Raw genomic sequence first — 13,820 nt, 5'->3', positions numbered from 1 at the left:
GGAGCCGGTGTCCGTTTTCACGTGAGAGAGCCGGCTCTAACAACCGGCTCGTTCGCGAACGACACATCCCATTGGCGAAGCCTCAAGTTGACAGAAAAGCGTATCCTTTCGCATTAAATCATAGAATAACGTTTGCTGAAAACCCATCAGAATTGAGTCCATTCGAATTATTAATTCTTTTTATTGATAAAAGGATTATTGACTCTTTACTGGTCGACACTAATTGTTTTGCTGAACAAACTGGGCAAGATTTACCAACTGTTTTCATAACCAGCATCAAAAATACTATACAGAACCAAAGTGTAAAAAAAAAAGACAAAAGGTAACGTTTTTAATAATCCACAAAAAAGTTGGGGGAGGCGTTAAAAATAAATACAATTTAAAAAGTCCATCATAACCTTAACCTTGACTGTGGAATGCTCACTTATCTTGGTTGTTTTTCAGCACCACGATAACTGCAGAAATCGTATTCGTTTTTTTTCCTCCCAAGGGCATAAACAATGGAAATCAACTACTACTACAAATAAAAAGGTCTGTTGGCTTCTCAAAACAACAAAATGATAAGAACAAATTGTTGTTGTTTGTAAATTTGATAGCAAACATTTCAGCAAACAGCTAGCACTTTACTCACCAATTTGATCATCCACGGGGGGCGGAGCTAAGACAAAATTAAAAAAAAACTCGAGGACTGAGCCACGCGGAGACGCGAGAACAGGGCTGGGGGGGGGGTGGCTCAAATAGCAATTTTACACTTGATTTGGTCTGAGATAGGAGTTATCGATCAAGTGGCGCTATATTAAGAAGAGTGATTTCTTTTTTACATTAGTTTATTCTCCGGCGTTTATAGTTGATGTAAATAGTGATTATATGATGTAGCTGCAGTCCCACCTGAATGGTTTGCTCCATCTCGTCGGTCGCAACCTCAGCTGGGAATTGTTCGTCAATTTAAGACGTGATGACGTTTCACTGTTGAAATTGTACTTTTATATTGTTCGTATTTCCAATTTTATTTTTAAGATATCTGTGTTTTACCCCTTTCTTCTCACATATACTGAAAGTTTTACACCTTATTTAAAAAAAATGTTTAGGTTCGGTTTTATTTTTTTGACCATTCATTTCAATGGGTATTCATTCAATTTGGACTTTCGCGATTATCAGAACTGTGTGATCCCTATCCGAGCAGGGCTTGATGGTAATAATAATTCAGCATGCTGCTGGAAAGAACACACGCACACCCACACAGGATATGAAAGTATAGCACGGAGGCAGATAAAGACATTAATAAAAGAAGCGCTTTGTCATTCTTCTCTCCTTTATTTCCTCAGAGCTCGCATTTGTTTCAATCAGAGTGGACAATCCAGATTTATGACATCATAACAAGATGCACTTCTCTTTTTCCCCTTGCTGCATCTTTTTTTCTTTTGCATCCGTCCATCCATTATTGTCTAGACTTTGCACGCTGCCCGCCGTTAATCTCGTCTTCTTTGTCAGGTTCCTTTTTTTTCTGTGTGAACTTTGTAAAGATGAACTGGGGTCACTAATATTGACACAGAAGCTCCCCCCAGGGTTCCGGTCGGTTGTCATTCCTCACCAAAATGGACAGTAACAAGGTGAAAAGGCATTCAAGTACTTACCGAGGGTTTATGAGGAAGTGAAGGACATTGGATTCATTCTTCTGAATAGTTGAATGCATCATTCCGAAGAGATAGATGGGGGGCAGCACTTCATCTCAAAGCCACAGAATGATGCATTTCAGGTCATTATTTCCACATCCTTCCCCATCCAAGGTTCACAAAGTATTTTATGGAAGAAAAAAAATAATTCAAACGAAAATAAAATGTTTTTTTTTTGAGCCCCCACCCCAAAATATTATTTTTATATGAATTAAGTAATATTGCATAGTTTTACACAGTGCATATAACAATACGTCTGTGTAAGCTCTTGTACAGGAGTGGTCCATCCATCGCTGAGAAGGTTTCTTCAGCCGTCATCTGTACTTCTTTGAAGGTGTCGGACGTTTCGCTTCTTATCCAAGAGGCTTCGTCAAAAAATAGATGGTTTGAAAGGGGAGTAAAAGAAGCTATTTTCATAAAACAGCAAAACCCTTCACTAAATCGCAATGGTGGGGTGAGGTTCAATTTGGATCGTTCCTACAACCGACTTCTTAGGCAACATAGGCTTAGTTATGCTGATGAGGTGATACCAGAGCAAATGGGGCAATGGGGCCAGTTGTAGACCCCATACTCAGGCAGGACAATAGCAGTGACCAGGGGGCAATTATAGCAGTCTGGCAACGCCACATCTGGACAGTAGGGATATATATATATAGGGCCAAAACTACCATCAAAAAAAATGTTCGCTGACGAAGCCTCTTGGATAAGAAGCGAAATGTCCGACATTTTCAAAGAAGTACAGATGACGGCTGAAGAAACCTTCTCATCGATACATATAACAATATCTCCCTGAATCCAGTTGTTGGATCTGTTCATGTGGCGCATGCATTGGCATCAGTACCACAGATCAATCCAAATTGAATTTTTTACCAAACATGGAAGGACGTGCCACTTTTCAGAAAAGTGCAGAGGTTAACCCTAATAACACAAAGAGACAAATGAGAATCCCGCAGCTCTGCTTACCTACAGACTGCTGCTCGATAATCTTTTTTGTTGTCGCTAGAAAATGGCCGCTGTCCACCCAGCCAAGCTGCAATGTCACGGGCGTAGGAATTCAACATGGAGGTGGAAATTCAAAGAACAGTTTTTGAGGTTTAGGGTCTCTCAGCTCCAGCTCGCTTCTATTTGCGCTTTTGTGATGGGAGCTTTTAAAGCGAGAGAGGCTATTTGAACGGTCACAAGAATGTTGACGGCGTCAACCATGAGAACGTCTCAGTTTTAAAAAATCAATCGCAAAATATCATCCATTACAAGGAACTTATTTTTTGTATGATTTTTGAATGACCACAAAACACAATTGGGTGTTTTTTTTTCATTATGAATTCTAAACAGCTGAAACAAAATACAAAAACAAAAACATGATACATCAACACACCACATGAGCGTACCACAAAATATACAGTTTACAGTCCAAAGTAGTAAAGTACGGAGAATCTCATCCAAATAATATTCCTTTAAAGGACAACCGACGTCACCTTTTTTTGTTTCCTAACTGACATCAGAAAAACGTTTTATAGCATCTAAAATACCCAAAACACGCAGTATGATATTTGTAGTCAAATGCAAAACACCAATAAAAATGACTTAAAGTGTCTAAAAAATACTTCAATTTGAAACCGGAAGTGGCCAGTTTCAAAGGTCCCGCCCCCATGTTCGTGGTGTCACGGCAAGACATCTTGCCTTGCTGGAGAATCAAAACAATGGCTTCAGATTCGGAGAATATGCTTTCTTGTTACACATCCAGTTATGAATATGATTCAACTAGTTCTGAAGAAGAAAGCATACATGTTTGCAATTGATTAAATAATTTATTCTGTCATTTTGAGGCATCAGGGGTGGGAAATGTCTCACCCAAAAAAGGCAGAAAATGGCGACAAAGCTGTGTAAGGAATTAATCAGCCCGTTTCCACAGGCTGATTAATTACTTACATGGAGCTTTGTCGCCCTCTTCTGCCTCTTTTTGGTCCTACATGACGTTTTCAGACCAAAGTACAGCAAAATGCATTGACGTGATGGAAGGACTGCTACAATGTGTCCTTTTTTCGGTCAGGGGCGTTCCTTCAGTGACGTCACGTACGGACTCGTCACCAACTCAAAAACAAGACTTCCGTAATATTCAGCGCGAGTCTTAAAATGTAAAATATAGCCATATGCGGTGGAATCTTATTAAAATACACTCAGTAGAAGTCATTTGAAGCCAATTGACAAATTATTGACACAACTTGTCCGGAGATGTCGGTTGTCCTTTAAAGAGAAAACAAAAAGAAAACAAATTACAACTCAGTAGTCCCAAACTTGACACACACACAACAAAAAAAGGAAGCAACAAGCACATAATTGGATATAAAACAGTGAATAAAACGAGAACACTCAATATTCAAGCCTGCCGCGAGAAGCTTTGCTAACAGTCTAGATCAGTCGACAAACACTGAAATACAAAATCACATCATGGATCGAAGTGACCCTTTTTTTGTATTACTCAAGGCCATTAGTTCCAGTGTACAACAAAAGTCAAAGGCCACCTCCCCAGAAAAAGAAAAACTAAATCAGATCCCATCCCCGATTTGCTGGTGTAAAAAAATGATAATAAAAAAAATAAAACAACATTCAGCAGTAAGACCCCCCCTAGAAAAAAAAACAGATTAATTCCCTGGTTTACTGCTGTGACAAAAAAAAAACATCCAGCATTAACCCCCCCCCCCCCCCAGAAAAAAAAAAATCTGATTCCTTCCCCGTTTGCTGCTGTGACATAAAAAAAAATATATATACAGCAGTAAATACGGAAGAGGTTTAGGGCCACTGAAGAAAAAAAGAAGGTTGGAAAGATTCTCATTTTAAAGTGAGAATTAGTCAGAATTCTCACTTTAAAGTGATAAATCTGACTTTATTCTCAGAATTCTGACTTTAAAGTGAGAATTCTGAGAATAAAGTGAGAATTCTCACTGTAAAGTCAGAATTCTGAGAATAAAGTCAGAATTTCTAACTTTAAAGTGACAATTCTAACTAATTCTCACTTTAAAATGAGAATCTTTCCAACCTTCTTTAAAGTGAGAATTCTGACTTTATTCTCAGAATTCTCACTTTATTTTCAGAATTCTGAGAATATTCTTAGAATTCTGAGAATAAAGTCACTGATGCATATACTTTTGATGCATCGCTATTTCACAACTGTCCACCAAAAGCTGTGATTGGTTCACGAAAGCGTCCTTTAGTGATGTCGTACATGCAGAGTGAATTGGAGAGGTGTAAGGGGGAGGTCGGGTGGGGGGGGTAGTGGATAAAAATTGGTGCTGTTTTGTTTTTTTTTTGTGGATTTTTTTTTTTCTTCATCACTGTCAAGCTTCTTCCCTTGGTCCATCTACCGCACTTGTTCATCACTGCGGGAAAGAAGAAAAAAAAAAAGCCTTGTGAACGTCAAAAAGCAACACGGTCGTCTTCAAAATGACAGCGAGACGACGTGCAGATGTTATTTCGCTTAGATTGACATTATAAAAGGGACCACATGACCGTAACGTAAGAGCGTGCCAGTCGGCTGTCAATCACCAACCAACGAGCCGTTGTCATGAGTTTGACAAGATGGCTGACATGCGCGAACGGCATTTTGGAATGCGGGCTATCGTTGCCTGCCGAGCTGCAGCGTTGATGTTTTCAATCTGACTGGGATAGGGGTGGGGGGGGGGTGCAATTTTCATTTTGGATTTGCAGATACTTCCTGCTGTCTTCACTCGAACTCGTCATACAGTAAAGACAAAAAGTCCATAGCCTCATTAAATGAAGCTCCTCACCCTCACTTCAACAAAGTACTGGAGGGTGGGGGAGGGGGGTGCAATTTTCATTTTCCGATTTGCAGATGGTTCTTTCTGTCTTTACTATAACTCGTCATACAGTAAAGACAAAAAGTCCATAGCCTCATTAAATGAAGCTCCTCACCCTCACTTCAACAAAGTACTGGAGGGTGGGGGGGGGGTGCAATTTTCATTTTGCGATTTGCAGATGGTTATTTCTGTCTTTACTATAACTCGTCATACAGTAAAGACAAAAAGTCCATAGCCTCATTAAATGAAGCTCCTCACCCTCACTTCAACAAAGTACTGGAGGGTGGGGAAGGGGGGTGCAATTTTCATTTTGCGATTTGCAGATGGTTATTTCTGTCTTTACTATAACTCGTCATACAGTAAAGACAAAAAGTCCATAGCCTCATTAAATGAAGCTCCTCACCCTCACTTCAACAAAGTACTGGAGGGTGGGGGAGGGGGGTGCAATTTTCATTTTCCGATTTGCAGATGGTTCTTTCTATCTTTACTATAACTCGTCATACAGTAAAGACAAAAAGTCCATAGCCTCATTAAATGAAGCTCCTCACCCTCACTTCAACAAAGTACTGGAGGGTGGGGGAGGGGGGTGCAATTTTCATTTTCCGATTTGCAGATGGTTCTTTCTATCTTTACTATAACTCGTCATACAGTAAAGACAAAAAGTCCATGGGCTCATTAAATGAAGTTCCTCACCCTCACTTCAACAAAGTACTGGAGGGTGGGGGAGGGCTGCAATTTTCATTTGGAATTTGCAGATTGTTCCTTCTGTCTTTATTAGAACTTGTCATACAGTAAAGACAAAAATCCATGGGCTCATTAAATGAAGTTCCTCACCCTCACTTCAACACAGCCCCATTTTTTAAAATTACATATGGCTTTGGGCTGAGCAATAACACAGTGAAGATATGAGTTGAAATTAGCACAAACATAAATAAATAAATAACAAAAAATACACATAAATACATATTATATTATAATAACTCATTCACTGCCAATCCCAAATTTATTCGGGAATTGAAAATATGATGTGGAGCGCCATTCCCAAATTTGCTCAGGTTTTGGTTTTTCAGGCGGAGGGTTGCTGATAAAATGTTTGTCAGACCTCTGGCAATGTTTTTTCTTTCCACAAGGGGGTAGTATTTGCCTTTTGTACAGCCGCCCCCATTTCAAGCTCAGATAACTCTAGACCCATATAACTTAGGAATTAACTTTTGTTTCTCAGTCTCAGGTTTCTTACGCTGCATTGCATGTGTATGTAGTCCTAAAACTCAGTATTCTGTGAGTCCTGGAATTTGATTGAAAATGACAAAAACCCTGGCACTGGAGTGGACACATTTTTGCACATAGTATGGCAGTGACTGAGTTAATATAAAAATAATAATATAAAAATAATCTGGGCACTCACCTATTTTGCAGGTGGTCTTTTGTGAAGGAGACCGGCTTCTTCGTTGGCCTTGTCCGTCTTCATTTCCACTACGATGTCATTGTTCACTTCTGCGTCCGCCCTGAAGGGGGTTGCAGGAGAGAAAAAACAATTATATACATATAAACAAACAAACAAAAAAAAAAACATCATCCAATATTGATTAAAGCAAATAGTTTATTAGCCTAGAGCGCCACCTACACACGTGGAGTATCACTTACACCCAAGTCACTTGAATTACTACAAGAGATGTAAAAATAAATAAATACATACATAAATAAAAATATTACACAAACGCCAAAAACAAGTCGACGCTAATGAAGTTAAGCTAACAACTAGCACAAGTGCTAACATCGGAAGAGCTACTGCAGCATGCCACCGCTCTCGAATATAATGTCTTGAGATACAAGTTTAACTAGTTCACTGCCATTCCCGAATTTGTTCGGGTTTTGTTTTTTCTTGCGGGGGTGCCGATAAAGCACTGGTATGACTTCTGGCATTTTTTTTTCCCCTTCCACGAGGGGGCATCCATTGCCTTTTGTCCTTATTAGCGCTTTGTTACAGTTGTTGTTGCGCTATATAAATCAATGTATTGTATTGTATTTTGTAAAGCTGCCCCCATTTCAAGCTAAGATAACTCCAGACCCATATAACTTAGGAATTACCTTTTTTTTCAGATGAAAGAAGAGAGTCTAAAGTTTCTGACGCTGAATTGAATGTTTACATAGTCCTAAAACTCAATATTCCGTGGCTCCTAAAATTTGAGTGAAAATGACAAAAACCCTGGCACTAGAGTGGACACATTTTAGCACATCGTCTGGCAGTGAATGAGTTAATTTTATCCATGACCATGCTGTTAAGTCAAAACACTGTCTCAAAGCAGAGTGACATTCAGTGTATTAGCTAACTAGCTATCTAGCTGGCTGGCTATTAAGCTATATGGCTATCTTGGTGGCTAGCTATCTAGCTAGCTATCTGTTGGCTATCTGTTAGCTATCTATCGACTAGCTGACTAGTTAGCTTTCTATCTATTAACGTCCGGGTTGAGTAAACGCTGGCGCCTGTGGCTACCGCTGCTCACCCACAGAAAAACTTATCCTGTGACTATAAAGTGACCTTGTGAGTTTTGAAAGGTGCTTATAAATGAAATGTATTATTATTATTATTAAAAAAAAGTTTGTTTTTATGCCGGATTGAGCCATTGGGGGGCAGTCATACAGACATAAACAACAACGACAACTACTATAAATACTATTTTTTTTTTGCAGAGGATAAAGAATATATGCTTGTGAGTATAGCTTTTGTCTGTTTGTGGATTGAATGCCTATAACATCGCAACTAGTTAGCCCGTGGATGGTGTTTTGCATCATTGGTTAGCATGTAGCTAAGCAGACTCAACAAGTATTCAGTGTGTGTTCACGTGGCTGTTTTTTCAAAAACCTGGACGTTCGACTCACACTTCCTTCTTGTCCTTCTTAGCGCAGGGCAGTTTACTCTTCTTATTGAGGAAGTAGATGAGACCCACCAGGAGAAGAAGCAGCAGCACGCACACCACCACGGCTATCACCACCCCGCTGGAACCGCCCTGCTGCTGATCGGCTACAGCGTCGTAATAACGGGGATGGGTGAGGATGGGGGAGGGGGGAGTGATCGTAGTGGGGGCGGGGGGGGGGGGATTTGACGGAAGGGGGTTTTATGGATTTGAAGTGGGGGGGGGGGGGGTGTTTGGGATGTAGGAGGAGTGTGAGGGTCAAATGGGGGTCCGGGGAGGGAGAGGATAAGGGGGAGGAAGAGTAAGGAGGGGAAGTGGGATGTGGAGTTAGTCTTAAATGCAGAAGAATGAAATGTGATGGGACCCAAAATAACGGGACCGACATCTATTCACACCAATGAAGCTGCTGGCCAGCCACCACAACACAACACGACGGACATATAATAACACCCCCACCCCAACAAAGTCCTCCCACAGCCCATGCGCCCATATTTTTTTATTACTAGACTCGTGGAAAACCTGTGACTGTAAAGTGACATTGAGAGTTTTGAAAGGCGCTTATAATAATAATAATACATTTCATTTATAAGCGCCTTTCAAAATTCATCATTAGCTAGCTATTTAGCTAGCTATCGCACTTATCCTGTGACTGTAAAGTGACCTTGAGTTTTGAAAGGCGCTTATAAATGACATTATTATTATTATTATTATTATTATTATTATTATTATTATTAGCCTGCTAGCTATCTAACTTGTTCTCTAACTGTAAAGTGACCTTGAGTTTTCAAAGGCGCTTATAAATGAAATGTATTATTATTATTTTTATTAGCTAGCTAGTTAAATAGCTAACTAGCTAATAAAAATCGATAGCTAACTATCTAGCTAACTAGCTATCTAACTTGTCCTGTGACTGTAAAGTGACCTTCACAGTTTACAAAGGCGCTTATAAATGAAATGTATTATAATTATTATTATTATTATTATTATTATTATTATTAAGATTATTAAGTGCTTAAAAAGGAATGACGATGTGTCTTTGTTTTGTCATATAGACTTTGTTTGTCACATTATGTTATGGAGCTTTTTTGTTGTTTGTATTATTAGCTAGCTAGCCAGATAGCTAGCTATCTAACGTATCTTTTGACTGTAAAATGACCTTGAGAGTTTTCAAAGGCGCTTATAAATGAAATGTATTATTATTAGCTTGATAGCTATCTAGCTAGCTATCCAACTTATCCAGTGACTGTGAAGTGACCTTTAGAGTTTTGAAAGGCACTTATCAATGAAATGTATTATTATGATTATTATTTTTAGATAGCTAGCCAGATAGCTATCTAGTTAGCTATCTAACTTATCCTGTGACTGTAAAGTGACCTTGAGAGTTTTCAAAAGTGCTTATGAATGAAATGTACGTATTATTATTATTATTAGCTAGCTGGCTATCTAGCTGGCTAGCTATTAGCTATATATTAGCTAGCTTTCTATCTATTTGAGTTAATTCCAGGTTGAGTGAACGCTGGTGCGTGTGGATGCCACTGCTCACCCAAAGAAAAACTTATCCAGTGACTGTGAAGTGACCTTTAGAGTTTTGAAAGGCACTTATAAATGAAATGTATTATTATTATTATTATTATTATTATTATTATTATTATTATTGGATAGCTAGCCAGCTAGCCATCTAGTTAGCTATCTAACTTATCCTGTGACTGTAAAGTGACCTTGAGAGTTTTCAAAGGTGCTTATGAATGAAATGTACGTATTATTATTATTATTATTATTAGCTAGCTAGCTATCTAGCTGGCTAGCTATTAGCTATACATTAGCTAGCTTTCTATCTATTTGAGTTAATTCCAGGTTGAGTGAACGCTGGCGTGTGTGGATGCCACTGCTCACCCAAAGAAAAACTTATCCTGTGACTATAAAGTGACATTGAGAGTTTTGAAAGGCGCTTCTAAATGAAATGTATTATTGTTTTTTTTTATTAGCTAGCTACCAAGCTAGTTAGCTAACTAACTTGTCCTGTGACTGTAAAGTGACCTTGAGAGTTTTGAAAGGCGCTTAGAGATGACATCATTATTGTTATTATGATACTATTCTAAGATCACATTCTGGGCTGCCAAAATGTTGCCGTAAATAACGTTTTGGAATTATTTCTAGCTTGTGAAAAACAGTAAGCGCCATCTTGTGCTAGTTATTCTGAAATGTTGGACCGGTTGAACATGAAATGCAACTTGTTTTGGATTTTATCTGAAAATTGATTGTCTAAAAAAAAAAACACCAAAAAAAATGTTTCTCACCCCCTAACTCACAGGTGTCAAATTCAAGGCCCGCGGGCCAAATCCGGCCCGCCACATCATTTTTTTCGGCCCGCGAAAGCAAATCAAACTTGTTAAATTCCATGATGATTGCTAAAATCTGAGCCAAAATTTCATATTTTTGGAGGTCAACCACAATAAAAGTCATTATTCTTAACTTCAGATTTGAAAACAAGTTATTTATGAATTTGCTGTGTGCTCTATATGTAATATTTGAAGGGATTTAAACATTCTAATGGGTTCCCCAAATTCATAACGACCCTCGAGAGGAAACCATAACTACAATGTGGCCCGCGGCAAAAAAAATGACTTTGACACCCCTGCCCTAAGTCATTTTTGATTCTATCTGAAAAATGAATGTCTATTTAAAATAAAATTCACCTATTAACTTAATTTTGATTCTACCTGAAAAATTAATGTCATCTAAAAGCAAACGAGATCATCGTGCGGCGTTTCCATTCTTAAAATATGTAAAAGTCCGAGTAACGTCTGTCCCCACGACGGCAGTAATACAAGCATGCGTACAGTACACAAGCATCTCTTGTCAAAACACAAATGTACTACTACATCGTGTACGTAGATTCGACCACAAAACACACACACACACACACACACACACACACACACACACACAGACGACAAAAAAATAAAAGCACGTTAGCCAAGTTAGCGGTTACAAACCTGACTTAAGCACAGGGTTTCCAGAGAGCAGCACTTTAAGAAAAAGAAAGTCGCTCAGTCCAGTAGCTTAGCAAAGCAATCGGCGCTAACACATGCAAAGGCACACAAACGGCGAAGAAAAGAGGACGAGCGTGCAACGACAAGCCGGAAGGAGACATACACACAAGTGGAAAAAAAAGGAAGGGATAGAAGAGAATAAGAATAGAATAAAATACTTTATTGTCCCCCGAGTGGGGGGCCCCGAAAAAAAAAAAAAAAAGTGTTGCGGTGTCCACAAACTATCTGACAGACATTACAAATGTCACAAGAGAAGGAAAAGAAGAACAATGTACAATATCCACAGTGTTTGGTAGCAAGAAGGCTCATGTACAAGATTGCAATGCAGCAGTGTGTGTGTGTGTGTGTGCGTGTGTGTGTGTGTGTGTGTGTGTGTGTGTAAAATGGCAGGAATGGGGCAGGAGGGGGGGTTGTGGGTGGGGTACTAAAACGTCAGGGTCGGTACAAGAAAGAGTCCTGATAGCAGGAGGGACAAGAAGAGGAGGAGGAGGAGGGAGAAGGCTCTACCTCTGTCGGCGGAGTTTGGAATAACTGCAAAACAAACAATAAAGAGTAGAAGAAGAAGATCGTGTGAAACGCTGATGGGTTACGTGGTGCAGGAAGACACACACACACTCACGTACAGACCAAAAAAAAAAAAAAAATACAATGCATCAAATATTGTGTTAAAGGGGATTGTTTATGAATTTTTGGAAGGCGTAGAAATGAGTCCATTTGTAGCAATTGTTTTATAAATATGAAATTAGCACTAAGTGTAATTTGGCTTTTGCTTGTTAATTTTTTTTCGTTAAAAAAGGGCAAAGTTAAATCATAGATTTCCTTTTGAAAAGCAATGCATTCTATTTTGTAAATGTATATATTTTTTGAGGGGTCAAACAATATACACTTCCAATATTATTTTTTTAAAATTCATTTTATTTATTATAGTATCTATGCTTGTCTGTGACTGTAAAGCACAGGTGTCAAAGTCAAGGCCCGGGGGCCAAACCCGGCCCGTCACATCATTTTTTTTCGGCCCGCGAAAGCAATTCAAACTTGTTAAATTCCATGATGCTTGCTAAAATCCTAACCAAAATTTCCTATTTTTGGATGTAAAATACAATAACAGTGATTATTCTTGACTTCAGATTTGAAAACTAGTTATTCATTCATTTGTTGTTCGCTCTGTATGTAATATGTGGAGGGCATTAAACATTCTAATGGCTTCCCCAAATTCATAACGGCCCTCGGGAGGAAACCATAACTACAATGTGGCCCGTGGCAAAAAATGACTTTGACACCCCTGCTGTAAAGTATCCTTGAGAGTTTTGAAAGGTGCTGAAAATTAAATGTATTATTATTATTATTATTATTATTATTATTAGTAGTAGTAGTAGTAGTAGTAGTAGTAGTAGTAGTAGTAGTAGTAGTATTAGTATTATTAGTATTACAGTAAAGTCTCATTATATCGATATTCAAGGGAGTCCGAAAAAATATCGATATAACCGGGACTATCGATATATCCAACCCTGTTTGCATGTAATTTTCTCCGTGCGTGCATAGAAATAGTATCGATATAACCGGGACTATCGATATATCCGATATCGATATAACGAGACTTTACTGTATATCTATTTGCAGGTCCTGGAATTTGAGTGATAATGACAAAAACCCTGGCACTGGAGTGGACACATTTTTGCACATCGTCTGGCAGTGAATGAGTTAATGGAGATATGACCAACATGACAAGCGACCATGATATCCCCGCCCACCCCCCAAAAATAAAAAATAAAAATAAAAAATGTGTGCCTGACCTCTTTTGAGAGCCACGCTGAAGGTCTTGCTATCAGTGCCGTACTCGTTGGCCACCTCGCAGGTCACGCCGTCCTTCATGACGGCGGCGCTGGCCGCCAGGACGACGGTGCTCACCACTTTGTTGCCCTCCACCGTCACGGACTGCGGCATGGATAGACAATCGGGTCACACTCACTTTTCGGTCGTTGTCATTTTTCGTGTCGCAAAAGAGCCAAAGTCGACTTTGACCGACTTTGGGCGAGATGTGTTACAAGCTAATTGATTAATCGACAGGTAATTAATTAATCATCAAATTCGTTGACATCTATTTCAAGAATCTAGAAATGGTTTAAAGCAATTGTTAAAGGACAACCGACGTCACTTTTTTGTTTCGTCTCTGTCTGTAAACCCACACCTTACTGCTGCGTTCTTGACCAATCACGTGGCTTTAACCGACGATTGAGGGCGGGGAATAGAGGACCAAAACAAGCCGACTGCCATTTTCTTGTTAGCGGAACGGGCTCGTTCGCGAACGACACATTGTGGCGGCTGCGTGTGTATCCCGAAAAATAGTTTGTATGACAAGGTAAA

General features: G+C 39.2%; 1 protein-coding gene across 3 annotated transcripts in view; it reads right to left on the bottom strand.

The window, feature by feature from the left end:
* Positions 1-2,970: 2,970 nt before the first annotated feature.
* Positions 2,971-13,820, bottom strand: part of bcam (basal cell adhesion molecule (Lutheran blood group)) — a 70,718-nt gene continuing 59,868 nt past the window's right edge. The window contains exons 12-17 of one of the 3 annotated variants that reach the window (XM_088998206.1): positions 13,250-13,391; positions 11,964-11,987; positions 11,400-11,432; positions 8,369-8,510; positions 6,894-6,993; positions 2,971-5,050 (exon numbers count right to left, since the gene is read on the bottom strand). In XM_088998206.1, coding sequence (XP_088854332.1) covers positions 6,894-6,993; positions 8,369-8,510; positions 11,400-11,432; positions 11,964-11,987; positions 13,250-13,391 — 441 coding nt within the window. In that variant the 3' untranslated portion in view covers positions 2,971-5,050. The remainder of the gene's footprint in view (positions 5,051-6,893; positions 6,994-8,368; positions 8,511-11,399; positions 11,433-11,963; positions 11,988-13,249; positions 13,392-13,820) is intronic. The other 2 variants (XM_088998207.1, XM_088998208.1) reach the window with 2 other exon arrangements.

Source organism: Hippocampus bargibanti, linkage group LG06, assembly GCF_051943395.1.
Source record: "Hippocampus bargibanti isolate YZ-2025 linkage group LG06, ASM5194339v1, whole genome shotgun sequence".
Taxonomy (NCBI): Eukaryota; Metazoa; Chordata; class Actinopteri; order Syngnathiformes; family Syngnathidae; genus Hippocampus; species Hippocampus bargibanti.
This window is presented reverse-complemented; position numbering and strand designations above follow the sequence as displayed.